Source organism: Drosophila hydei, unplaced genomic scaffold, assembly GCF_003285905.1.
Source record: "Drosophila hydei strain 15085-1641.00,03,60 unplaced genomic scaffold, DhydRS2 tig00008121-arrow-pilon, whole genome shotgun sequence".
NCBI classification, from domain to species: Eukaryota; Metazoa; Arthropoda; class Insecta; order Diptera; family Drosophilidae; genus Drosophila; species Drosophila hydei.
The window spans coordinates 941,545-969,522 of NW_022045832.1; the positions used below are offsets into that span (position 1 = coordinate 941,545).

Genomic DNA, 27,978 nt, shown 5'->3' on the forward strand with positions numbered 1-27,978 from the left:
AAATGAATTTATTATAGTGACTGGCATAGTCGATAAGAATTGCATGAACTATCGATAGGATCGACGATATTTTCTGTTCATCTCTCTTTCGCGTTTATGTTTGTCAAAACAAAAATTAAAAATCAAAAAATAATTTAATTATTGTATAATTAGCGTCTTATCCAAGCAAAATCCACAAAATGCAATGTAAATAACTTCCCAATGTGTTTCTGTGTATGTGTGTCCCAATATTGTTGTGTGTAAAGTAAAGAATTTGCCGTCTGAAAAATCCTACCCCGTGCAAGAAAAAATGGACATATCCAACTTTAATACTCAAGACACTTCTGCTGGCCGCAGCTAAAGGCCACAAAACGTTAAAATATATATTCGTAAAGCAGCCAACGAACAATAATGCTGCAATATAAAAACGCGACTACAACCGTTGCCAATGTGGTCAATAACAATAACAATGGTCAAGCGGCCGCTGCCACACCCGCCGCCTCCACAAAGGTAGCCAACAGTGCGGGTGCAGTCACTGTCGCCAATGCGCCTTCTGGCACGCCCGCACCACAAATGCAACAGATAATAAATATACACCAGATGCCGTCGCAATTTATGCAAGCAGCACAGCTGCAGCAGGCTGGTGGTGCAACCACTGTGTCTGGCCTGCCCCAAAACATGTTCCAAATCGTTCAACCAATGGGCATGCAAACAGTTAATATCGACGGCCAGGAGGCCATCTTTATACCCAATCTGAATGCACAGCTGGCCACAGCACAGGCAGTGAATATTAATGGCCAGCAGGCGTTTATAACGCCCAATGGGCAGATAGTACGGGCGCCGCAGGCGCTGCCAGCGCACGATCCGACCCAGACACAACTGTTCACGATACCCGGCACTAACATACAAATACCTTTGGCAAACATTGTGCAGCAACAGCAGCCGCAACTGCAACAACAGCAGCAGCAACAACAACAACAGCAGCAGCAACAGCAGCACCAGGCTCAACAGTCCGCTACGCCCACACTTGCACTTCAAGCCCAGCAGCAGCAGCAGCAGCAACAACAACAACAGCAGCAACAACAACATCATAATCAGACTACAGGTGGTGCGACTGCAACGGCCACACCACAAACCATCACCATTCCCGGCACCAACATACAAATACCCACCTCTGTTGCTGCCGCAAATGGTCTGCTAGGCAACATAACGAACCTGTTGGGTGGAGGTCCGACGACAATCAAACTGGAGAATGGTCAATCGTTGCAAAATATTCAACTTCGCACTGCAGCGCCCGGATCTGCACCACAATTAATACAATTTCCACAGCCAGCGCCGGCGGCACCAACGCTGCAGCAAACCGTTGCTGTTCAGATACCTGTGCAAACGGCAAATGGTCAGACGATCTACCAAACAGTTCATGTTCCAGTGCAAGCGGCAGCAGCTCCAGCAACAGCAGCGACACAACCCTCACTGTCCAACCTAACGCAATCCATTCAAGCATTGCCTGCCTCCATGCAACAGGCGGCAGCGCAAATGCAGCTCATACCACAGTTTGCGCAAATAGCGCAAATTGTTACGCCCAATGGACAAATACAACAGGTAAACACTACTCCTAGTTGGTAAAAAATTAAAACTATTTCAGAAACTATAAGAAACTATAACATAACTTAAACTAAAATCTTAATGTTTATATTTTATATATACAGGTACAGTTGGCACCGCTGAATGCGCTCAACTATTCGCAGTTGCCGCCGAATGCGAATATTATACACATACAGAATCCGCAGCAGCATCAGCAGTTTGTTCAGCCCCAGGCTCAACTACAGCAGCAACAGCAACAGCAGCAGCAGCAACAGCAACAACAGGTACAACAGTTGCAACAGCAAACGCAACAGCAACAGGCGGCTGCAGCAGCAGTTGCTTTACAGCAGCAACATCAACAACAACAGCAACAGTTGCTCAATGCTATCAATGAGGCGGGAGGACAATTGCCAGCGAACCAACCCATAACCATAACAAATGCCCAGGGACAACAGTTGACAGTGATACCAGCACAGCAGCTGCAACAATTGCAACAATTGCGTGCCAGCCAAGCCGCTGCTGCCATGCAGCTGCAATCGAGCAATCTGCAAGCGTTGCCCATACAGAATATACCCGGTCTGGGACAGGTGCAGATCATACAGGCGAATCAATTGCCAGCGAACCTGGCAGCCAATTTCCAGCAGGTGCTAACGCAGCTGCCGATGCCAATGCAAACGACAACGGCAATTGGCAATCAGGCGCAGAGCGTGCAGAACACAAATGCTGCAACCCCAGCCCTGGCCATGCTGCCCAAGCAGGAACCGCAGAGTCCCACGCAGTTGATTACAAACATTAAACAGGAGCCACCTGACACATGCAGCATCACATCCATCTCTAATGCCACGCCCACTACAGTACAGATGCCGATACAGCAGCAGCAACAACAACAGCAGCAGCAGCAGCAACAGATTAAATTCATAATGCCACAGTCACCACAGCAACAGCAGCAGCAGCAACAACAGCAGCAGCAGCAGCAACAGCATACTGATGGCAGCAATAGCAACTGCCTGCCCGCCGTAACCATACCAGCCTCCATACAGATAACTGCCTTGCCGCCACCAGCGACGTTAGCAACAATGCGCAGCACACCAAAGCTGACCATGTCCAGTATTGGCAGCACCAGTACCAGCACACAGATCACCATGAGCTCAGCCGGTCAGGTGGTGGCAGTGACAACGCCAGCGCGCACCAAGCTAATGAAGCAATCACTGCAGTCTGCTGCGGCGGCGACCAGTGTCAACGTGAACATCAATGTGGGTGAGAGCATGGCGCCGGAGATCAAGCCAAGGCTGAAGCGCGTCGCCTGCACCTGTCCCAACTGCACCGATGGTGAGAAGCATTCGGATCGCAAGCGTCAACACATCTGCCACATACCCGGCTGCAGCAAGGTGTACGGCAAGACGTCGCATCTGCGCGCGCATTTGCGCTGGCACACTGGCGAGCGTCCGTTTGTCTGCTCGTGGGTATTTTGTGGTAAGCGCTTTACGCGCTCTGACGAACTGCAGCGACACCGGCGAACGCACACGGGCGAGAAGCGTTTCCAGTGCCGCGAATGCAATAAGAAGTTCATGCGCAGCGATCACCTGTCTAAGCACATCAAGACGCACTTTAAGACGCGCTCGGGTGTCGACCTCATTGAACTCAACATTAAGCAGGAGCCGAAAATGAATGCACCTAAAAGTATTAACACCATGAGCGGTATTGTGACTATTGAGTTACCGACGAGCGGTGCACCGGCCAATGGTAGTGGCGCCTCCAGCGTGGCCGCAACAGTTGCGGGCTCAACTGTAACGGCAGCGCCGGGCGGTGCTACAATTGTCCAGCTACCCACATTAAGCGGCGAGGACGTGGTTGGTGGCGCTTCCACTGATAGCTTTGGCGAAGATGACGAGATGGAAGATGAGGAACTAACCGAAGAGGATGACGAGGAACTAACTGAGGAGGAAGAGGACGACGAAGAGGACAGTGGCGATGAGGAAAAAATGACCATCTCTGTGAGCGAACTGGGTGAAAACTCATCCAACTAGCATTCGGAATCGCTGTTCATGGAACAGTTCATCTTTGATCACTTCCCATAACCATAGCAGGTCCCGGCAACGGGGCTGCTAAATCTATTGCAACCTGTACAGTTGATACCCAGCAATTACGACTATTAGGCCTAATTGTATTTATGTTATGCGTTGATGTAAATCTTTGTACATAATTCAGTTAAGGAGTAAGTTATCCTTCGGCATGCCGAAGCCCACAAATCCTTGCACTGCTCCTGATAATAATTCAAGCAATTACCTTTTGGGCTATCCATAATTCACAATAGAACCTGCAAACCAATTTTGTATATATCGTAAGGCATGTAAATATACTTCATTTAAATCAAAAATATGTTCATATCATATGCATTAAAAAAAGTAATTAACAATCTCTGTAGCCCAAAACTAAAAATAATAATAAACCCACTGCAAGGATATTATTTTAATTTAATATACACATATATATTTTTTCATAAGTTTTTACTATACGATGATTGGTAAATAGAAAACAAAATAGTTAAGACACGCGCGATTTTAACTAGGATAATGCATTGATATAAATATAAATATATATATGTATATATATATGACGTTTTAAGGAAATTTTTATACTCAAAACGCACAATAAAGTCGAACTATGTAACATATTCCTACGAATGTTTATAAATAAATATATTAAGATTTGGAAACTTCAACCAATTTATTTTAACTTTTATAATTAATCTAAAGGAATGGCTCGGTACATTCTGATTGTGGCTGTGTTTGCGTGGATGTGGCCGGAACTTGTGTATTGAAGTTATCATAATCCTCAGTTTGCAGGATGGGCTGGCTTTCAGTTGGTTGCATTTGCAAATCGAATTCCAAAGTACCAATTGTCATGGACTCCGTATTGATTTGTGCAGCAGCCTCGGCCCAATCAGTGTGTGGTCCGAGTTCCTGCAAATTTAAACTCTGTACATTTTCTGTAGTTGATTCGTTTTCCGCTCCTGATGATCTGTCAATAGTCCACATTTCAGGACCATTAGCTAAGTTCTCCAGCGGTGATTCTGAATTTTGTGTAGCTGTATCTTTAAATGGCAATTCTAATGAATGTTGTTCGTTGTTGGGAAGTGTCGGATTGGGTATTTGAGCCAGCAACAAAGATGGACTTGGATGGCTGTGGTCGAGCATACAGTCTTCTGTAGACTCCAAACTCCAACGATACAGTCTATGATTGTTATCCTTTTTCAGTTGGCATTGTTTTATATGATTGTATTTTCTTATCGACTCGTCGGAATAGGGAAATACCATTTTCTTGGCCACTGCTTTTACCAGCATCGCATTGATGAAGCGCTCCGACCGATTTACTAAGCGTCCTTTTTTCTCCAAGCGTTGTTTTGCATCCCACACACAGTTGAAGAGTGTCATATTAACACGGACTTTAGTCCGCAAACAGAGTTTCCTTTTATCACTTTCAGTGTATTCGCGAGACAAATCCTCGCTAGTTATTTTCTGCAAACAAGAATTGGTAAGGCATTCCGTCCGACAGAAAAGCATTCATTTATTTTGGTACTTACTAGCGGTTCATAGAGCTCACGCACTAGTGCTTTACTAGATTCATCCAAATCCTTAGCCATGCGTAAGATGTTAGCCTCCTCATCACGTTGATATTTTATTAGCACCTTCGACAAACTGCGCGCCATTCTAATATTCGAGTTGTTAAAACTGATATAATTTTTTAGCTTTATTTTGTATCACTCAATGTAACCATGTAGTATATGTAGTGAAATACTCACAATTTTCGAAAAATACTAAAATGTACAAATTATACTTTAGAAGAATATTTTTATTTTTTTTAACAATGTTTATATTTTTAATAAATCTATATAAATTATGATGTATAAATATTTATTTGGTGTATTCATTTAATTTTAGTTACTCGTTAATTGTTACCTGTAGCAAATGTCAGTTTACAGGGTGTTGTAGTATGACAGAGACAATATAACAGAGACAAACTTAATAAGCTTGGTTACGAAAAATAAGCTTGGTACGAAAAAAGACAAGTGATGTCTATGTTGTGCAGCAGTGATAGGTTATTACAAAGTCCTAGTGCTGGATAATCTTACATATAGTAGAAAAAATAGATAACGCTGTGAATTAACTCCTCGAAAATACCCGTATAATAAAAACCCCAGCTTTATCAGAGCAGATCGATGGAGGACGATTTCACGAGTGTATTCTTATATCGCTAACACACACACAATAATATCTATATGATCACTCCTACATTGCCTAGGCATTCACTAATAAAAAAATATTGAACTATTTGGAATCAAAAGTCTATGTATATCCTATACAGAAAGGAAGTTTTTTAGCAGAATATGATAACATCTTGAAAATTGATGTACACCAATAATTTTCCTAGGCAATTAATTTTTTAGCATTCCATTTAAATTGTTAGTTTATTATCTTGAAAATTAATGTAAAATAATATTATGAGCTCTAAATGTGTTTATTAAACTACTGATCTTTTTCATAGGTTCAAACGTATTAGTGTGACCATCATTTAAAAGATGATCAATTTTTGTAAGGTGCAGCCACACATAAGAGTAGTGATCGAATGTATATGTAAATACTGGAATTACGCGTTTTTCTAAGTCTTCGCTTTGGTCACATAGTTAGAAGAGCGTGTGCAAGAGATATGCGAAAAGAGAAAAGTTTGTCGCAGCTAAGTCACGAATAAAAAGAAAAAATAGTTGCAAGCAGAAAGAAAGAATATTATATTTATTTCAATCATATAAAGTGGCTGGCAAAGCACATAAGAAAGTTTATTGTGTTTGTATGTATACATATGCATGGTGCATCTTTCCGTAACTCTGTGTATGTGCGTTTGTGTGTATATGTGTTTTGAGTGTTTATACGTGCTTGTTTTGTTTTGATTAAACCAGGTTGTTGTAAATTATTTGTGTATAAAATAAGGATGATAAAAAATATTTGAAATATCTATCAAAATCGTTATCGTTAAATATTAAATTTAATGTATAGTAATATCCAATTTCTTACCATTTGCAATATACATATATTCTCTGGACAATAAGTGGCAACTCCAAGCCAACATGTATACAAAAACAAGAAGCGACTATGAAAACGAATCGCACAATAAATAAATGGAAGGCAAACGCGCAAAAAAGAAAAAGCGACCCAAAACGAGAAAGAGAATAAGCAATTTCGTCGCTTTAGTACAAAATTTATAGTTACGCGCATTTCACTCAAGAGCAACATTTGTACAAATACACTAAAACAAGAACAAAAAAGAAAAAAAAAACAAAGAAAAACAACCGTTTAGTATTCAAAATTGTTTGGTAATTCAATGAGAAGGCGCGAGTGAAGAGGCGGCAAGAAACAAAACTTAATTAACAGAACTAAGCAAGATAGAACTAACATAAGCATATAATTACATAGGTAAAGAGTGCTGGGTATATTTAACATTTATTCGCGTCTCCTTCACTACCCCACTCGAAAACAGCAGCTATTTTAACTTAAACGCGATACGAACATTCTACATATATGTATATGTGCTTAATATATATATGTATGTATATATATTTGACGCTTTGCCGCCTTAACCTAGCTGCAATTTTCATTGAAATTGTATTTATCCGCTGCCTTCACCACCAAAAGACATTTTAATAGTTTCTTAGCACATAAATACATACTAATGCACATCTTGATGTACGTATGTATTTATATGTGTAAATTAATATGCATTTTGCCCGCGCGCTTGCAAAATCGTAAAAAAGCTGTTTATTATTTTGCATTTTGTTTTTAAACATTTGTGTATGATTTTATTTTGCGAATGTTCCTCTGTCTTTTTGTTTACTAATACAAATAATAATTCAATCACTTTGTTAATATTTTGCAGAGACGCTTAAATCATCAGGCGGTTATTATGAAAGGTTATGATTTGTTTCAACATCCTTCCTCTACATTCATAAAAAAAATTTTTTTCTTTGGATCACCGAAGATTAAATACCCTTGCAGATGTGTTAAAATTAAAACAAAACTTTCTGTTGTAAATAATTGTATAAGACTTAATACTTTTCGTAGATTGGCATCTGGTTCATCGTAGTTCACTTAACAGGAATCGCAGGTGCAAAATAATATGGTTGTCCGATGGAAAAATCAAAATCTATTAGTATAACGTTGATGACCAGCTGGTTTTTAAATGCATTCCACTTTTGGTCCGATGAAGTCTGATAAATGGACAAAGAGATTTAAATTTAAGAGACTTAACTCCCATTAAGAATATTTATCACTTAATTGTATTGCTCAATTAGCGGGAACTGCACTCTGCAAGGGAATGTAATGATTAAACAAATGATATATATGTGCCTATGCAAACATATATGTACGTTATTTTTGTTGCCGTTGCCTAAGCCAGGTTTTGTCTCCTAACATGAGCCCTAACTTGCTAAAAAGAAAACAAAAACAACAGCCATAGCGCAACTTCCCTTAATCCACAAGTGTCAAAAATAACTGATGGGATTTCTCCACTATTCAAACAGGAAATTACTATAAAATGTCTCGTAACAAAGACAAATATGACAGCACAAATAGACGGCAACAGATCTTTCTGTCTGCCGAGGATATTGCCGCTGGCAAGAAGACAAATTGGACAGGCCTCGAAATAACAGGTACGTAAAGTTCTTATAAATCCAGTTCAATAATTAATAATCCTTTAACTGCTGGCAGGCTGTGTGCGTAATATCAGTCCCTCGTTGTGGGAGTTCGAGCACCTGACCGCCCTCTATTTGAATGACAACCAACTGCTTCGACTGCCAGCGGATGTGGGCATGTTGGTTAGTCTGCGAACGCTTGACTTGTCGAGCAACAAGCTACGTAGTTTGCCCGCAGAGCTGGGCGAGCTCATACAGCTGAGGTGGGATAACTTTATATCATCTATCGTAATAAAATAGCTAATTATATTCACTTACGTTTTCAGGGAACTGTTATTGAACAACAACTTTCTGCGCGTGCTGCCATATGAAATTGGCAAGCTGTTTCATCTGGTCATCCTCGGTCTGATGGGCAATCCGCTGCAAAAGGAGTTCATGAACATCTATAATGAGCCAAATGGCACGCCGAAATTGTTAACTTACATGTTGGACAACTTATCATGTGAGTGCACAAATTGTCACTATTTTTATGTATTTGTATGTGTGTGAGACTGTGCGTGAGTATTTACGCGAGCTCCTGTTTATATGCCAGCGTATGGGCAAAAAGGAAAGCTACAAAAGGCTCATGAAAAGAGAAAGTTCTCTTGTGTTGCAAATGTCATTATTTTTTTTTAAATACCCTTCCAAATGGTCTTCCAATTGTGTAATAAAATATGCGACACATTAAAGGAGAGACTTGTATAAATACATGTAATATGTATTTAATATTGATCACTGTGACGAATTGAGTTGAAGCTCTTTTGTTAAAAGCTTTACAAAATTTACCTTACTTCGTATTAGACATTTCGGGTAGATCGGAAAAACGTTTAAGTGAACCAGTTTTTAACAATTTGATGATATATGATATATACATATTATATCTACTATATATATGCTATGAATACAAATAATGTTTTGCTCAAAGTTTATAAAGAACCAAAACAAATGTTCTTTATTTTTTTTTTCTTTCAGTAATATAGTTTAGAAATCACTTGCAAACTCATTGCAGTTGGCATTAAACTAAAATCAGCAATATCAAATTTCTATATGTTTATATATATTTTATAAATCAATACAACATATAGAAATATGTGCAGACATATAAATTAATTGAGTTCTAGAGTATTAAATTGTCGGCACATCAATCTTATTTTCTTTTCGATTGGTTTTCAAAGTGTAATGTGAGCCATGCTTGAAAGGATGGCATAAGGCGCAAGACCGGTTTGCGATCGCTCAATTGGGCAATTAAAGTTCAAACTCATGGGTTTTCTTATTAATAATGGCAATAGCTTAAGCATAAGGCAAACATCAATTAAAATTTAATTGAATGTAAGCGCCAAAATGATATGCAACGCAACTAACATACAACGCCAACAATAACAACATAAAAGCAACACTGCATGACCTCGACATGCAAAGCTGCTGGACGTTGGCCCGAAGCTGCAGCAACAGCAGCTTTAAAGAGAAACAGAGCGAGAGAGAGAGCGAGCAAGTTTAAAAGAGAGTGAGCGCAGAAGACTGTCTGTCTGTATGTGTGAGGGAGAGAGAAAAAGAGAGAGGGAGAGTGAGAGCGTGAGAGTAGCAACGCGGGCATAACGGCTTCAAGTGCGTTTACTGTTAGGCCGGCAAAGCTCGTGCGCGAATGAAATTGAATTCACTGCCATCAGTCTGCCACAAGCTTGGCTCGCGAGCGGACGCTTTAACTCTGTAGCCGAGGCCAGTCGAAACGAGTTTTGCTAACTGTCGCGCCGTCTCGTCTTGTCTCGTTCCCGTCGCTGGCTGCGTCTGCGCCAAGTGTTTCGTAATTTCGACAGCAACAACAACAACAACAACAGCAACAGTGGCTGCTGGCTGGGCGAGCAACAGTTGTGCCAGTTTCTTTTATGCAGTTCGCTTTTCATTTCGTGCGAATTTTCGTTGCCGCGTGTGGAAATGTTTTTCGTAATGGCCGTCTGCATGCATTGAAGTGTTGAAACTGCAAACGCGGCCAAGTGATGTGCGATACGCACGGTAGACCAGGACAACTGACGCAGCTACCAAGTGAGATACGAACTCGGCAGGATTATGAGATCGCATGTGGCCGTTTATCGTGCACCAGAAAACACAAACGGTTGCCAGTTCGCTAGATACGCGCTCCACGCGCCACCAACTCGTCAACAACAGCAGCAGCAGCAGTCCCTACAGTCGCACGCTATTTGGAACACTGCTGCGCCATCAGCGCCTGCCGCCTGCTATAATCTTCGTGCGCAACTGCATCATGGCATATACCATGCGGCTGCAGGAGCAGCAGCGGCGCCACAGCCCCAGCAGCTGTTGGTCAATCAGCAGCGCATCAATGAGTGCGCCGGCATACCGCTCATATCGAATGCCTGCAGTCACTTAACTCCAGCACAGCGTCATCGGTTGCACCGCAAGTCGGGCAAACCGTGGCCGTCAGCAGGCGCTCAGTCTATGTCCCAACTGGCGGTGCATGCGCAGGGTCAGCCGTTGCTGCAGAACATCAAGCAACATCATGTGCATTTACAGCAGCAACAGTTGTCGCAGCAATCCTGGCCGGCGCATGCTGCCAGCTATCAGCTGCCCATGCGCATAAATAATTTTCAATTGGCGGATAAATCGCGTATGTTGCGCTATCAGAATTCAGCACCTGCGGTGCTCAGTGCTCAGGAGCAACAGAAGGCACTAAACAGCATTGGCAACAACAACAACAGCAACAGCAACAACAATGTCAGCAGCAGCAGCAGTAGCAGCACCAGCAGCAGCAGCAACAACAACAGCCATTGCGCTGGTCAGGAGGCAACTTCGTCCGTAACGGACACCTGTCTGCCGCGAATCATTAAGCCGCGCAAGCGTCGCAAAAAGGATCGAAAGCCCGCTAATGGTGTTTTGCTTAAAATAGATGCGGATTTGCCGACCAAACTGCAGCAGCAGCAGCAGCAGCAACATCAACAGCAGCAACATCAACATCAACATCAACACCAACAACATCATCATCATCATCATCACCCTCATCATCCTCAGCCTCTTCTTCATCCTCATCCTCATCTTCATCCTCATCCTAATCTTCATCCACATCCTCATCCTAATCATCATCAAGCCATTAACACAGGCGGCTATGCGCGGATGCTGCCCATGGCCAGAGACAGAGGCATGCAGCATGATCATAGTCATGGCGTTTGCTTTTGCCGCGACTGCGATCCTTTGCGTTCACTGTGGGATTATCCGCTGCGCCGCTCGCTGTCCGATGCCTCCTCCAGTGGGCAGGGCGCTAGTAACTCAAGCAATTCGTCAACGTCCACGCACTCGGATAACTCGTGCGCCAGCTCGATTTGCTCACAGACTATGCCTAACAATTTTGATGAGACGGAACATTTTGCGCCCATCACCGGCGACAGCAGTCGCGCCGAAATTGTGGGCGTCATTGGCTCACAACGAAGTAGTCACGCCCACACAGCATCAGCAATGGCAACGCCAACTGCAACGGCAACAGCATCAACTCCGGCATTGTATCTGAGCGACTCGAGCGACTCGGGCTATGGCGACATCCTAAGCGGCATGAATATTGCCAACGATCTGTTTGCCAGCTGCTTTGGCAATGCAGCGGCTGCCAACGCAGCTGAGACGCTGCTCGACGAGAGCATCAACGAGATTTCGCGCAAGCTGATCGAAACTTGCGCCGTAAACGAGCCTCCATCAAATGAGGTAGACGGCAGCAGCAGCAGCAGTGGCAGTGGCAGCGGGAGCGGCAGTGGCGATGGCATTGCTGGCGACAGTGACAGCTGTTCAGCATCTGCTAGCGACAGTGGCTTGGATAGTGCTGGCAGCTACAGCTCCGAGGCGCTTGTCTTCAATTTTGAGCATTTGAATTTGATGGATAAAAATTTTGAGACGCCCACGGCTTTGGATTTTCTCTTAGACTGCAACAACAATAAAAGCAGCAGCAGCGACAGCAACAGCAACAACCACAGTGCTGACTGCAAGGCAACGGCGCAGCAACAATTTTATAACAATTGCTTTGACTTGGTGTGGTGTAGCAACGGCAATGGCAACGGCAACGGCAACGCCAAAAGCTGCAACAGCGACAATATCGCAAGCCAAATGACAGCTGGCAAAGGCGGCGACAGCAGCGCCACACCCACAACTTTAATACTAGGCACAGTTGGAAAATTGAAGCCAGCATTTTCCACCATCTCGTGACGATAAACTAATCACACATCAACGTAATCCAAACCAAAACCAAAAGCCCACGAAACGATTTGTTATCGTTGTTGTTGCTGTTGTTCCATTTCCCTGTTGGGATTTACGATCAACACGCTTCGACGTCCCATTGGAAATTTGAGCTAATTGCCAAGCCGTTTTCATGTGGGCTGTGTTTGCGTGGGCGTGTGCGTTGCATAACCCGAACCGTTAACCCACAAAGTTAAGCGAGTTGTCAGCTGAAGAGAAATTGAAACGAAACAGAAAAAAAAAACAAATAAAAAAATAAAATATACGAGACATTGAAATTAATGCGCCATGGGCGCAACAACAACAACAACATCGTCATCATCATCAACATTTGGCGATATGACTAAAGATGTCTGCGCTGGAAACCTTGTAGATCTGCCTATATAAATATATATATATACAAATATATATATACATATGTACATGCTACTTTCACTTTCACTGCGGCGGAAACGATTTGTTTTTGCTCCGACAAGCGTCGATTCAACCACAAAGGCAACAGCAACAACGACGACAACAGCAGCAGCAGCAGAAACAACAACGAAAACTCTTATGCAGATTTTTAGCCGCAAAACTTATAGAAATCGTGCCTTGACAAGAGGCCCAGCAAAAAAAAAAAAAAAACAAAATTGTAGATGCGAATAAATACTACACACGGCTACAACTGTGTATAGATTTATCAGTTAGACACTATATACAGCATATATAAATATATAAATATATATATAAATATTTAAATATATATATATAAATATATAAATATATATATATATATATATAAGATATATATATATATTTGTATATCATAAGTAATGACGCATAGTTTGTACAAAAGGCTAAACAGTTTCTGACAATTGTTTTAGTATTTCTCTTATTTTCTTTTGTTATTTGTGCATAAACGTTTTGTATTTGAAGCTTTGACTCGCAACAAAGACAGAAAACAATGCAAAATCGACTAGTTTAAATCGGTGATCTATTTATTAGACATAATGAGACAGCAACGTAAATAATTGGTCTAGAAAATTGGGGCTAATCAATTCAGTTATGCTTCAAGAAATATTGATTTTAATGCTCGCCATTAATAAATTTGTTTCACTTTCTTAGCTTGTTTATTTGCTCTCTATTTTTGTGACCTCAATTGTTTGCCTTGCTGCGCCAATAATTTGCTTCTAATTAAGTCACGTTCCTAATTAACATATGTCTAACTTCAAATTTTGTATTTTGGGTTTCGTAGTTTTCGTATTTGGTGTGTTTATTTTAGTTCATATTTTAATTTATAGAGCGCTACAAAGTGAACTTTTTAGTTGTCTAAGTTATTCATATTTTAATGCTGTTGAGACAAATCACATTTCAAGACACGCAATGATCTCTGGCAAGTAAGTGTTGCACTCGATTCGAGTTAAGATCATAATAATATATCTTCTCAATATATAGAAATAGATCTAGGCTTGATTATAGCAATCATAAAACTACAATACAATAATCTCAATTTATAGGCATATATTCAGATGTGTATGTTTCAAAATATGCTTTAGATATTTTTTTAAATATTTATTTTTTGTCAAATATTTTAGAATATTTTAAATAGTTACTGTTGGGTCTTTTCATTCTTTATGTTTATAAAAAGTTTTTTTTATATCTCATATTTGCTAACATTTTATATTTTCATAACATAAGTTCTCAAGAGAGATTTTCGAATTATTCAATTGCTGCTCTGGTGGTGTTTTCAAGCTAAGCGAACCATTTGAATGCATTCAGTATGCATTGTATTCGCAATTATCTATTATTCACTTGACTGGATCGGCGCTAATTTCGAATTGATTTTTGGGTCAGATTTTTGTATCGTTGCAGCAGCTGTTCTGCTGAGGGTTAAGGTTTGGTCGGCTTATCAATGGAGCCGCGCTTTTTAATTTGTTAGACACTTTTTCCAATTATGCCAAGCTCTGATCACTGAGCATAAAATCTAAGACAACAGTAGCACCAGCAGCAGCAGCCCTAGTTACCTGCTTATTTAGCAGTTGGCGCCGAGTAAAAGTTTTCGCCTTTTTTAATTAAAAGAAACTCACGAGCGCGCACAGAAATTGCATTGCTTGTCTCAAGTTTTCCATTGCTGCTGCTGCTGCTGCTGCTCGGCATGCTGGAAAAATGTCACAGTTTTCCACGATCAAGTCGAGTTCCGGCCAATGGCGAGGCCGCCAGGTATGGTGCCGGTTGCTTTTGTTACCATTCCCCACATTAAAAGAAAAATTATTGCTCGCAACTAATTTATTTAATTAAGATTATCACTAGTTTGTAATTGTAATTGTAATCGTAATTGTGTTAAAGTAAGCTCAAATGTTTATCTATCTTTATGTCCATATGTTGTCTACTCGTTTTTGCACAAATAACAAAATGATGGCGTTTTCTTTAATATATTATTACTATTATAATTATTATTATTATTACTATATACATACATTGTACTTCAAATCAAACTCTCATTCCATTTAGCTTTAAGCATCTTTATTAAGTTTTATTCTTGTTGCTCGCACAATACTGCAATTATTATTTATTTTGATTAAGCGTGAACGAGAGCTCAATAAAGTTTATAAATAAACGAAAGAAAAAGCAACGATTGTCTGTGGAAAAGTGTTCAAACAAAAGGCAAAAGGCAAAAAAAAAAACTGATTACTGTTTTGATAGCCCCGAAAAGTTTGTTTTCCTCAGTGGCTCAGTCAGCCACAAGATTTCTAATGGAGCACGTTCGAGCCGTTGTCGACGGTTTCAAAATAAACAAACGGACAAACAAATAAGCAAGTCCGGAGAGAGACAGACAAATAAACATACACTACTCAACACTGGAGCAGCGATCTTGGGACCGTGGCTGCACTTCAGAATGAACTTTCCAAAACATTAGCCAGCCCAGCGAACGAACTATTTTTTTGTTTTTGTTTCTGTTTTTTTTTTTATTTTGTATGAATTTTACAGCCACCCAGCGTTGAATTGCTGCGCAAACTTTGAACCATCTCTGTGTGTGTTATTTGTGGAGCTACCTTTCACCTGGTGTCGCGTCTTTTTCCACTGAGAGCGACGGCGGCGGCGGTGGCTCGTATTGAAAATGTTCGCAGAGATCCGCTGTAAGAACCGTAACTGGCGAATTAATTTCTTTTTGTGGGTCCACAAATTGCCGGTCATTTGGCTAATTAATGTCTCTATTTTAGGTTTAGGGCCTCGTCATCTTTTTCTATTCATTTTGCTACGATAATTGCTGACCGGCAGCAGCAGCAGCAGCATAATGCGGCTGATTCCTAAAGAGCCCGCTTATATTCTAAGTCGCTTCTTTCAACAACTTTGCTGACATTAAGTCTTCTTCTCCTCTCTCTGTCTCTCTTTATCTATATGTTTACCTTTTTCTCTTACTCTTGCACAACCCAGTGCCGGCAATCGTCCAACCGTTTGGGACGCGCTTTGAGTGGGTCAGTGGATAATTGGGTCATTTGCAACACTGTTTGCGCCATCACACTGGCAGTGGCCAGAGTCAGAGCCGGAGCCGAAGCCGGAGCTCCCCTCAAATGACAATGAAGAGACGCCAGCCACTGGCTAATGTGTTTAGCTACGTCAATAAGTGCGTCGTCTCCTCCGTCTTAACGTCTCGGCCAAGTCGTGTTCTCGTCGTCGTCGCCGTCGGCCAACGGAGCATTCCATAGTTAGCGTCGTCTTCTACAAGATATATGCTTGTTGCTGTCGCTGTTGCTGTTTCAGTTTCTGTTTTAAGCTTCTACAATTTAATTGTTACTGAATGCCCTTTCAGTTAGATTGCATTAGTAATTCTATCACGTTTGCAGACCTCACAATTACGATTCGACCGAATTCTGTGTGAACTTTGACAATGCTTTTAAGTTATTGCGATATTGTTTTCTAGGGAATACCATTAACGTTATAAATGAATTACAAGTGTACTTGGTGGCATATATATATTCTTTAAATATTATCTTATAGGGAATACCTTTAACATCATAGATTAACTGAATGTCTTATAAATTCTTTAGCTACGGTTATGTGTTATGTGAATTCCTGTGAATGTTTGTATATTGGGAATGTCCTAAATGTAATTAGTGTTCATAAAATATGTAAATATTTTCCTTTAGGAGAAGCCTGTAAATATTTTACTTTAGGGAATGCCTTTATGGTTTTAAAGGGAATGCCTACAATAATATTAATGTTGTTAGTGTCTTATAAATTCTTGATATATTGTCTATAGGGAATACCTTTAGCATTATAAATTTACTGTGCGCATTTCCTCCTCAAAGCTTTGTATTAAGTTTTAATGCGTTTCCCATTTTTTTTATGCAAAATCCATTCTAGAGACTTTCAGAAATGTACTTCAAGTAGCCTTTCTCTCTGTCAGTCAACGAGAGTCTATTAGATTGGCTTGGGCTTGTTATGGCTAATCGATCGTGCATTATAGAGCATTGGCTTCTAATTTTCTCTTAAAGCTTAGACTCTTAATCTATTTAAAATAATAATGCTTGTTATCGTTTTTACGCTTTGGTTTTGGCTAATTTGTTAGCTGTTTTTTCACCTTGTTTTTTTTTCTTTTTCCTTTTTTTTTTGGATCACAACGTGAATTTTCCATTTGGCATGCATTTTTGCTCGTTTGCTTCAGCCAGCTGCATTTTCAATTTCTTGCTTCATTTGATAGATACAACGGCTTTTCCAATGAAACTGAAAGTTTTTTTGTTAGCCCGTTCGGTCCACTAGACCAATAGCCCAGTTGCGAACTCTTAAGCCAAATAGAAGCCGGCTGCACCGTAAGCAAGACAAGCCAAAGAAAAAAAGGCCAAATGTCTACGAAAAAGGTTACGCAAAATGTCAAACAATTAAGAATCTAACGGCCACAAATGTCATTATTACATTTATTTCCCACTTTTAATGTCGTCTGCTCTGTTCGTGCTTTTAGCTGTTATTGTCTTCAGTCGTACCTCTTCTTCTTGTTCAGCTTCTTCTCGCCGTTGCTTCGTTTTCTGATTTTCACAGATATTTTGCTGTCAAAGCTTTTGTGGCCTATGCCTGGCTACATCGGAGCAGCTAACATAGCCATAAAGTGCTACTTAGAAGTAGTCGAAAGATCTGTAATTTACCCACCTGCAAAACAAACAATTTCGTCTAAGCGTGTCTGCTGTAGTGCTGCTCTTGCATATAGTTCTGATATTTGGCTTTAAGTATACCCTGAAGCCATTGGAAAAAGGCCAAAAAGCGTAGTATATCGGTATTTAGCAGGCAGAAGGATTTGTGGCTAATTATAAAAATATAGAGTTTTGATCTGGATGAGGTCTGTGTGTATTATAGCGGAATTTTGTCTATAAATTTTGAAATTTTTGATATATGTATTTATTTGTTTTAAAAAAAGTTTAAATATCGATATTTATCGACTATAGTTAAATGGAATCATGTCGAAAATGATCAATTTGGCCTGTTTATTTATACCAATATATATATACCTTATAAAGCCTGCAGTTTTATTGGTGGTTGAAAGAAGGTATCGATATTTATCGAAAATAATTTTCGATATATATAAATTTAGTATATTAAATATATGCCACATAGGTCATTTTTAACTGCTATCGATATTTACTTAACTGTTATCGATATTTTATCGTTTATTTGAAGACCTTTAAAACTAGATGCTATATAGAGTAACATTGTATTATAATTTAGACACAGATTATGAATATCTTTTTTTGTTTTTTCTCTTTTAAATCATAGTTCAGAACATGTCTTACCCGGGTCATAAAACTTGTATATATATCTGAAAGTGTGGCTAGCTTGATTAAGAAATTCCTAAGACAAAACCTAGAGCAAGAACATTGTTATCGGCCACATCTTGACTGGGAAGTAGAAATTTAATATAAAGAAAGGGCAGAAGTAAGCTCAGAATTGTTTAGCACGTTTCAGCGATAATTAACAAAGCAATTAACAAGAACAAACAAAATTATATAGACGACATGTGAAACGCGACTTTCCAACACAGAACTATGTGTGTTAAAAGCAAAATAGGCCAATAATACGGTTCTTAAATAAGCTGTTAATAATTGTTATAGATTGAAGAACTGTAGAAAGTAAAGCATCTTATAATATTTGGTTCGTATGAGCTATATTTTATACCTGTTGTAATTTCTGCTCTTTTCTATGACGCAGTGATTCGATATTTTTAGGCTTATTCATTTTCCAGTTTAGATAAATGTAAAGTTGATTATATAAAGACATAATCGAGCCCGCTGCTTGGCAATTGTTGTTCGATGGGCCATTAGCTTTATGAAATCATTCGCATTCATTTGCTTGAATCTAATGTCTTTTTCTTTGGCCTGACGTAAAGCCCATGCTGCAAGAAGAGGAGAAGCAGAAGCCACACTCACTCTTTGGTCTACCCTGCCGAGCTGAAGATGGTGTTAAAACTTCGCTATCAGACATTTCGACTCTTTGTGCTTCATTTGTTGTTGTTGTTGTGGCAACTTGTTGTTGTTGTTGTCACGAAATGAGCACAACATGAATTAATTTTTTACGTTTTTTTCTACCTCTTTTTTTGTTGTCTTCTTTGCTTTTTGTTGGTTACAACGGTTGCTGTACAAATTTTGTTTCTTTATGTAGGTTTATAGCCAGCCAACGTCGTTGTTGTTGTTGTTACTGATGTCAGCGTTTTTGTGGCGTACTTGCTGCTGCTGCTGCTGCTGCTGCTATAACTGTTACCTAATCGTTTAATTGGCTTAAGCCAGTTTTGTGCTTTTATATTTAATTTAATTTTGATGACAATTTATGCTTTGTAATGCATTTTAAACGCGTCAGCGCCAAGTAGCTCTTCCTCCTCCTCATATTGTTATTGTTGCTGCTGATGATGATTTATTGGAGCACATGCTACGAACCGGTATTTTTAACTGCAATAACACATAATATTAGTGCCAAAAATGCGAGCGACAGCAATAACAATGAGTAATAGTTATAAAAAATAGCCGGTTAACTGATTCATTAATTGGAACGGGCGTGCACAGACCTTTTTATTTAACTCTCTTTGCAGCCCGGTTCAGGTTTGAGTCAGTCAGCTGGGCTCCCCTCAATGTTAACTGTCTATATTTATCGTTGGCTTATTATTGTTGTTATTATAGTTGTTGTTGTCGTTGTCGATTACAAAATGTATATTTTAACTTTTCGCTGTGTCATTGCACACGTTTGTCTGGAAAGCATTTCGATTCTGTCACAAATTTTGTGTGCAATTTCCTGTGTGCTTTAAGGAACTGTTTCTGTATAGTATAATCCTACAGCAGTATATATGAAAAATATTTTAAAGCTTATTGTTTTTATTCAAAATTTCGCTAAACCCATTAAATATTCAACGTATAAAAAAATAAACAGTTTCTTGTTCCGTTTTGAATTGAATTAGCTTTTGCGTTTCCGCAGCATTTCTTATGAATATGCAACATCAAATCGGAAATGTTTATTTTTAGATTTTAACAAATTTTTATCGAATTAATAAACATGTTATTATTATTATATCATAAATTTTATGTTTTATTCCCTTATATTTTCTGACTGGTTTTCAATCTGATCAGAACTTTGACTGATATATCTGATTATTATATTATATCTAATGAATATCGAAGTTGACTTTCATGTTACTGATATAGCCTGGTATCTTAAAAAGTAAAGTAACTCCCATCGTTAGCTCCGGCCCATCTTTTTAGTCAAAAATGAATCCTAATAGTGAAATTCTAGATAAATGAATCTAATTGTTCAAATGTGATTTAATCAAAGACAAATCCAAACAATCAACTTGTTTATGATCCTTAATTTTTGTTGTTTTTCAAGCTTACGCAGTGTGTCTACCTCGCCGCCTAGATAATTGCCCTCCTATTAGCTTCGCCTCTTTTGTGTATGCAAACGATTATTATTATAAAATGATTATTATTATTATTATTGCTAGTTGTTTACGTGAATTGTGCTTTGTGTTGCGGAAGTGGTTCGTAGCCCGTTTTCATTTTCGTTTTCATTTTCATTTTCTGCGCTTCTTATCAAGGTTGTTGTTGCGTAAAAGGAAGTGCAAATGATTAGAAAGTTGAATGAGCAGCCGCTAGGGCTAAATAAATCATGTACCTGAGATGCATACGAGGGCGAATTTAAAAGTTTCACCACAACTAGACAAAAACGAGTTCAACTTTTAATTTGCAGATGACTATTGTAATCGAGTTTCAGTTATTTGAGCAAAGCTCACACGTCTATGCATTTAGTTAACTTGTTATAGCCCGGATCCATTGAAATTGGGAAGGGCCAAGCGCAGTCGTGCGTGTGTGCTGAAAAGAAGAGTAAAATGACTGCCATAGCAGCTCAGCTCATGGTGCCGGTATCATCTAGTCGAGCACATTCGACTAGAGCACTCTTACTTGAAATGGACCAGAGGGCGAAAGATTAGTTAATGTAACAATGTGAGTCTATAAATCTATCTGTAAGTAAAGTATCCTATCATTTTCGAATGATCGAAATGACTACAAAAAGGTATTGGTATTTGAATAATCAAAAATAAAAAAGTCTTCATCTGATTGCCTCCTTCTTGAGTATAACTCCTTGCCATGGATCCGTTTTTTGCCCACTAAATATATGCCAGTTTTAGTCTTATAGCGAGTGATGCACTCATTAAACTCAAGAAGGAGGCCTCAAGCGCTTTCTGCTGTGCTGCTTTCCTTTTCGCATATAAGGCAAACGACTTTAAATGCCAATTTGTGACTTTAAGGGTTGCCCTCGCGTAAAAGTCTTCGCTCTGTTGGGTGTTTTGCAAGAGCGGCAGGCTTGCTGCATCCAATGACCAAGTCCCAGTCCCAGTCTCGGCCTCAGCCTCAGCCTCGCTGTTGCTTGCTTTCCAATTGGGGGAGAAAGTACGCGCAAAAGAGCTGAAAGTGGATCAGCGGCAGAAAAAAGAAGAAAAAAATAATAATAAACGTAACCAAACCGCGTGGCAGCATCGCGTGAGCCCCAGACGCAGATGCAGCCACCGCAACAGCAACAGCAAAAGCAAAAGCAACAACTACTCCTACAAAGATGCCAAAGCTGTCGAATGAAAGCCCACGCGAATGCGTCGTCCGGTTGCTCGCTCGTGTTGTTGCACCACCAACACAGCAGCAGTAGCCGACGTAGCAGCATCCTCAATGCATCAGCCATCAAACCAGCAGCAGCCAGCAGCCAGCATCCACCAGTGTCCACAATTCGTGTCTGCATAATCATGGAGCGAACTCTTTCAATTGATTTTCCATGTGACGCAGCACAATTTGCTTGCCGGGCCGCACCGGACTCAGCCGGGCTTATTTTGTTAGACTTTTGAATATGGCGCTCACGATCATCAGTGCGAGGAGCCATTGAGACCTGAGAGAGTCTGACAAGCCAGTAAGTTAGCAGTCGTCAACGGATGCACGAGGGTTGCCCCTTCAATAGTCGTCAGTCAATTAACTAATCTATGACTAACTAAAATAACTTAAATGAATTTAAGAGCTGATCGATCTGCATTTACTTGTTATGAAACGCTTGCCAAATGAACTGATTTTATGACTCCTTAACATATATCTACTATTCCAATCATAATTCTGGCATTTCTTCAATCAATCGGTCTAATTAATACCTTGACAATTGACTAGGTTTAAGGCACTAAAAATACTTGCGAAATTTACACTTTTAGCTAATGGACTGCAGATCCAATGTTGACGCAGACTCTCAGACTATAATAAATATTCGAAACTTGAAAGCTGATCTACTTTAAGAAGACTTCTTAAATGAAGGTTGATAATTTTGAGACTTGCTGCATACCAAAGTTCGGTGTTCGTTTTTGATTTGCTTTTCAAATGAAACTGGAAATATGGCTTGGAAAATTTTTTGGGTAACTTTATAATCGACTCATAATTGATTTCAACTTGTTGCTGAATAAACGACCCTCGTGTCGTCAAAGTAGTCGCAGCCGTGGGCCACTTAACACTCGGCGGCGACTGGGGGACTGATACAGCCTCGATGCAGCATGTTATATGAAAAATGCTGTTCAACTGGTTTGTGTGTTGCGTTTGCCACACATGGAAGTGTGTCTCTGTGTGTGTGAGGTGCACCTTAAATTCAGTTTCATTATTATGATTTCAATGCAAGATTGGGTTTTAGTTGTAGCAGTCGCAGCGATCAACTGGCGGCCAACGCCATTGAACATTGGCAGTCATTTGCAGTTGATGTTGCTGCTGCCGCCGTCGCTGCTGTTGCCACAAAAAGTGGTGCAAATGAAACGGGTTATCTAATTGCAGCTCAAACTGTGGCAAGTGGCGAGTTGACTTTTGTTTTCTATTCAGAGCAAGCCTTCTCCACATCGACGTCGTCGTCGTCGTCGTCGTCATCGCATGTTGTGCATACAAAATGTTGACGAGCTGCTGCTGGGAAAGGAAGGGTCGGGTTACAGGCGGCACTCACTGGAGCCACAGCCACAGCCACAGCCAAAGCCCAAGCCAGCGATCAGGCTACCCGAGTTGAGTTGCCGTTTGTTGTTAATCGCACCAAATTTCAATTTGAATTTCACTTTCTTTTTCGATACGCTCACTTGGGTTTTTGCCTTTCGAACTTTTGTTTTTTTTTTCTTTCTTTCTCTCTCCCTCACTCTCTTCTTAATTTCTTTTGTTCGGGAATGCAGCAACAGGCAACGACCATGAAAAATTTTTTGTAGAAAGGGCTGTGGTAGCCATAAAAATAATCTCTTGTTGTACCTACCAAAAAATCAGATCCGATATCTGTTATATAAATATGTATGTATATATGTAAATATATATATTTGATATAGTTTATCAAAATGAGTGAATTGTTAAAAATATATGTAAAAGAAATAAGAATTATATATAAATATATGTTATAGCGACATATTACATCAAACATCCGCCAGATAATTGTTTCTTTTAGTAGAATATTAAAGGAGAGAATTATGTTTGGTATTAAACAGACTAAAAGTGATCTTATGCCTACTCGAATTTAATAATAAACTGTAATAAGTCGGTTGGAATTAACTCAACCCTGAACCGAATATTTAATGCTCTTAAAAAATATTCAAGAGCTAAACAGTAAACCAGCTCTATCTATAAAGCTTATCAACAGAGTCAATCTGCAGAATTGATTCTGATAGCATAAATATTTTTTTATTATTTAATTACCACGCCCCCTTTGGGTGTAAATTGATCAATTTTAATCAATCTATGGAGGAGGTCAATTAACTTGTCATAATTTTGGCTTCCTAGCCTTTAAATTGTAGCATATACTTAAAAGTATATTAGTATATTATAGTTCAGATAGTTTTTTTTCTCGACTTACCATACTCCGATGTGGAACAAAGCACACGTTTCATTTCGTTAAAAGTACATATACTTAAGATTTACTGGCTTGTTAGTCAGAATGGGATACAACCCGCAGTTACTCACTAAAAGAAATAGCTCTTGGAGAATATGACACATGCCAATACAGATGCGACTCTAAGAATCCATTCATTCCTCAAATTAATGCGTGTTTTTTTTTTTTTGCGCTTAGCACGACCGCAAACGCCACTAGTGTTTTATATATTTGACAGTTTTGTAACCCATTTATCTGGGTATAGTCATATTTGTGTGCTTAAGTTTTTCACACCCCCGTCAAAAGCGTTTCAACCAATCAGGAAAAAATTGCTGTGTTTTTCACTTCTTCTGGTAGTTACTCATATGTTTGGCGAAATTATCGACTTGACTGTTTTTGTGTGGGCGTTGCGGCTGGTTTCGTAATTCTGCGCTACCTCTGCTCCTAAAAACTGAGTAAAATAGTTGGCATTGAGTTTATTGCCAAAGTCTTTTGTCAAATATTTTTTTTATTATTATTTAGTTGCTATGTACATTTCTATACACCCACAAAAACCATTACATTATTTTTTTCGTTATTTAATAATTTGTTGCACCTTGTGAAACCATAATAAAAATATAAAAAAATCTATTGAGGAGTATCCTCCACCAAGCTGAGCTATTAAAATGCAATTCAAATTTTGTTAACGTGGACGTTGGAGGCAGTTGAATGATCAAAAGGCATTAAGATCTAAGTTAAAACAAAACGCAATCGCCTATCAACCAAAGCAACAACAAAATTATGAAAAATCACAAAGTTTATTAAAAAAAAAAAACAAAAAAAAAGTAAAAACAAATAAAAAAAGTAGTGAAAGTTTTTCATCGTCTTTCGTCCGTTTGCACAAAATTAACAGAAAAGCAAAATACGAAAAACAATCGCAGTGTCTTCCAAATCAAAACAAAACAAAATTCAAACTCTCACACACTACACATACACACTAACACACACAGACCAAGTGAAACAAAAGCGAAAAAGAAAGACAAACAACAAATGCGGCGACGACGGTGCCCGTTCGTGAGAGTCAATTGAGTACGAAGAGCGCGCGATCAGCTGCTGAGCAGACGACCCAAGCAACAACAATAGCAGCAGCAAACTGCAGCAACACGTTCCACACACATACAATACACGCTCACGCATAACGGCGCCAAATAGGCAGGCGATAATAGAATCGGCAAGCAGAAGAAGCGATAGCGAAAATAACGGCAACATCCCCAAAGAAAATGTTGTAAGCCGCTGCAGCAGCTTCAGCGGCAGTTGACGGCAACAAAAACGGCGAATAACAGGATTGGTGGCGGTGGGGTGGCACGCTGCGTCGTTGCCCTCCCACACCCGCACGCGCACCCAAAGTCACAGGCGCAGCCACAGGTCGCAAGCAATTGGAGAAACCCAGGTAGAGTGGAAATAAATACAACGCCAGCGACGACGCCACCTGTCTATCTGTCTGCCTGCCTGCCTGCCATTTGCTAGCAAACCGAAGGCGGAAGCTATTTGATTGCTTTTGCATGTCACTTTCACCGCTCGCGAACACTATCGCAACAACTACAACAGTAACGGCAACGAAGAAGAGACCGCAGTGTGTCAGTGGGGTGTGCGATAGTATGTGTGTGTGTGTGTGTTTGTGTGCGGGTGTACGGGGGCTAATTTCATAATCGTCTCTTTAACTTTTCCCCCCAACCATTTCATTGAATATGCGACTAACGTTTGCTCTCTTTTTTCTTTACAGTTACTGTCAATCCACCGCCCCAGAGGCCATGGCTGCCGCTCGCCAAGCCCAACAAATCGCGACCAGCCTGTAAGTAACTGTTCAAAGTAAAATTCAATGCACAATGCAAGTTTATGCAAACCTTTAAAGCCAAATAGGAACATATTAAATATTTATGTATCGATGTATATTTTATGTATCGATAATACGATAATTTTTTCAATTTGAATGCTCAAGGTCTCGCTCAGTATCGCGCTATCTGAACACGAATATAAATATATTGCCATTTTTATTTTTAATTTTATTCGGAAATCTGACTTTTTCAATCATTTGGAAATATAAATTAGAGTTGAAACTTCCATATATCAACCTTAACTTTGATCGGGAATCATTTATCGTGAAGTATTTGCACATACCCGGAATTAATAATTAAAAAAAGTAAAAATTCAAATATATAAATATCTGTTGCTTAATTAATTTTACATTTGATTCGTGCAAAATCCTTTTCTTCAAAGATCTCTTTTTTTGTAGACTTTTTTCATGTTACTAGTATACTAGTATAAGATAAGTATGATCCACTAAATGTGTTTCTTTTATAGGCATATTTACGGTTATGTGTTACAATGTGCTCTGTGACAAGTATGCGACGCGGCAGATGTACGGATATTGTCCATCGTGGGCACTGTGCTGGGAGTATCGGAAGAAGTCTATTATTGATGAGATAAGGCATTATGCGGCGGATATAATAAGCTTGCAGGAGATCGAGACTGAACAGTTCTATCACTTTTTCCTGCCCGAGCTAAAGAACGATGGATACGAGGGCATCTTCTCGCCCAAGTCGCGCGCTAAGACAATGTCGGAACTAGAAAGAAAATACGTTGACGGATGTGCGATATTTTTCCGAACATCAAAGTAAGTCGAACTTAATTTGTGATTTCAGTGAATGAAAATATTGAATTTACTTGCAGATTTACGCTGATCAAGGAACACCTAATTGAATTTAATCAGCTGGCCATGGCCAATGCGGAGGGCTCGGACAACATGCTAAATCGTGTGATGCCCAAAGATAACATTGGTCTGGCCGCCCTGCTTAAAGTGAAGGAAACGGCCTGGGAGCCTATGTCCGAGGTAACGCAGATCTCACAGCCGCTGCTCGTGTGCACCGCCCACATACATTGGGATCCCGAATTCTGTGATGTCAAACTCATACAGACGATGATGCTTAGCAACGAACTGAAGACGATCATCGATGAAGCCAGCCACAGCTTTCGGCCGGGTCACAAAAACGACTCGAACAGTGTTCAGTTGCTACTCTGCGGCGATTTCAATTCATTGCCGGACTCGGGCGTGGTGGAGTTTTTAGGCAAGGGGCGTGTTGCAATGGATCATTTAGACTTCAAAGACATGGGCTACAAGCTATGCCTGCAACGGTTACTCTCCAACGATACCAACGAGTTTACGCATTCCTTTAAGCTTGCCTCCGCCTACAGCGAGGACATTATGCCGCATACCAACTATACGTTCGATTTTAAGGGCATCATTGATTATATTTTCTACACAAAAACCGGAATGGTGCCGTTGGGCCTGCTGGGACCTGTTTCCACTGACTGGCTGCGAGAAAACAAAGTGGTCGGCTGTCCGCACCCGCATATACCTTCCGATCATTTTCCACTACTGGTGGAACTGGAGCTGATGCACACTGCCAGCCAACAGGCGCCACCTAATGGGCTGATCAATCGACGGTAGCAATAGACACGGCGCGGTAGGCTAACGAATATGGTGACAACAACAGCAACAACCATTCGGACAGCCTCCGGCAGCGGCGGATCGCTGCAGTTCAGTTATCGGGGACGCAGCAGCAGCGGCAACAGCAACAGCAGAAACTCTAGCAACAATCAAAACAACAGCAACAACAACAATAACAGCAACAGCAGCCACCGCCCAGCTACCCATGGATCAATACGCAAACCGCAAACCACGCCAACAATTTGATGAGCCTAGAAAGGGAAGAAAAAAACAACACACGAAAGAAAAACACAACATACCTCTTTTTCCCCATAAATCACCAAAAACAAAAAAAAAAACAAAAAACGACCAACTTCGACGTCGAAGTCGCCGTTTATTCATAATTCAGTTACATTCACTTATGAGTTCTAAGATGACGAAGTTTTAGTGGATCCGCTACTTTGTGCGCTGGCTCGTCGAAGTGCGTTCAGAATGCTACCTCCCATAATGGATGAGAATCCAAAATTTCGACCAATTATGTTATGGAGAGTCTTTGGCACGCACACGGAGCAGCGGAACTGTCTACAAACACAATTTACTTGCTGCTCTTACACGCCGCGTTTCTCGTTCTATTTTATCA

At 40.1% G+C, this 27,978-nt stretch overlaps 4 protein-coding genes across 6 annotated transcripts; 3 read left to right on the forward strand and 1 right to left on the reverse strand.

Moving 5' to 3' along the window:
• Positions 1-70: 70 nt before the first annotated feature.
• Positions 71-3,990, forward strand: LOC111597168 (transcription factor Sp2). Its single transcript, XM_023311729.2, has 2 exons — positions 71-1,581; positions 1,689-3,990. The coding sequence occupies exons 1-2, from the start codon at positions 391-393 to the stop codon at positions 3,588-3,590; spliced, it is 3,093 nt and encodes a 1,030-aa protein (XP_023167497.1). The 5' UTR covers positions 71-390; the 3' UTR covers positions 3,591-3,990.
• Positions 3,991-4,298: 308 nt separating this feature from the next.
• Positions 4,299-5,355, reverse strand: LOC111597175 (telomere-binding protein cav). Its single transcript, XM_023311737.2, has 2 exons — positions 5,147-5,355; positions 4,299-5,081 (listed from the first exon to the last, which is right to left on the reverse strand). Exons 1-2 carry the CDS (start codon positions 5,270-5,272, stop codon positions 4,314-4,316), a joined length of 894 nt encoding a protein of 297 aa, XP_023167505.1. The 5' UTR covers positions 5,273-5,355; the 3' UTR covers positions 4,299-4,313.
• Positions 5,356-6,330: 975 nt separating this feature from the next.
• LOC111597166 (CCR4-NOT transcription complex subunit 6-like) lies at positions 6,331-27,707 on the forward strand. 3 transcript variants are annotated; one of them, XM_023311726.2, is made up of 8 exons: positions 6,331-6,408; positions 7,492-7,525; positions 8,135-8,263; positions 8,322-8,508; positions 8,572-8,747; positions 25,635-25,703; positions 26,213-26,525; positions 26,582-27,707. In XM_023311726.2, the coding sequence occupies exons 2-8, from the start codon at positions 7,519-7,521 to the stop codon at positions 27,357-27,359; spliced, it is 1,659 nt and encodes a 552-aa protein (XP_023167494.1). In that variant the 5' UTR covers positions 6,331-6,408; positions 7,492-7,518; the 3' UTR covers positions 27,360-27,707. The 3 variants fall into 3 exon arrangements, with proteins under 3 accessions (XP_023167494.1, XP_023167493.1, XP_023167495.1); XM_023311725.2 differs by lacking the exon at positions 6,331-6,408 and adding an exon at positions 6,545-7,031; XM_023311727.2 differs by lacking the exons at positions 6,331-6,408; positions 7,492-7,525; positions 8,135-8,263; positions 8,322-8,508; positions 8,572-8,747 and adding an exon at positions 24,838-25,301.
• Positions 9,963-13,206, forward strand: LOC111597167 (transcription factor mef2A). Its single transcript, XM_030224977.1, has 2 exons — positions 9,963-11,209; positions 11,363-13,206. The coding sequence occupies exons 1-2, from the start codon at positions 10,349-10,351 to the stop codon at positions 12,479-12,481; spliced, it is 1,980 nt and encodes a 659-aa protein (XP_030080837.1). The 5' UTR covers positions 9,963-10,348; the 3' UTR covers positions 12,482-13,206.
• Positions 27,708-27,978: the final 271 nt, after the last annotated feature.

Coding starts and splice junctions, on each gene's coding strand:
- LOC111597175 (XM_023311737.2), bottom strand. CDS start 5,272: ATGGCGCGCAGTTTGTCGAAGGTGCTAATAAAATATCAACGTGATGAG. Junction 5,082..5,146: donor GTGAGCTCTATGAACCGCTA/GTAAGTACCAAA, acceptor TCTTGTTTGCAG/AAAATAACTAGCGAGGATTT.
- LOC111597166 (XM_023311726.2), top strand. Junction 25,704..26,212: donor CAACAAATCGCGACCAGCCT/GTAAGTAACTGT, acceptor TTTCTTTTATAG/GCATATTTACGGTTATGTGT. Junction 26,526..26,581: donor ATATTTTTCCGAACATCAAA/GTAAGTCGAACT, acceptor ATTTACTTGCAG/ATTTACGCTGATCAAGGAAC.
- LOC111597168 (XM_023311729.2), top strand. CDS start 391: ATGCTGCAATATAAAAACGCGACTACAACCGTTGCCAATGTGGTCAAT. Junction 1,582..1,688: donor CCAATGGACAAATACAACAG/GTAAACACTACT, acceptor TTATATATACAG/GTACAGTTGGCACCGCTGAA.
- LOC111597167 (XM_030224977.1), top strand. CDS start 10,349: ATGAGATCGCATGTGGCCGTTTATCGTGCACCAGAAAACACAAACGGT. Junction 11,210..11,362: donor ATTTGCCGACCAAACTGCAG/CAGCAGCAGCAG, acceptor CATCCACATCCT/CATCCTAATCATCATCAAGC.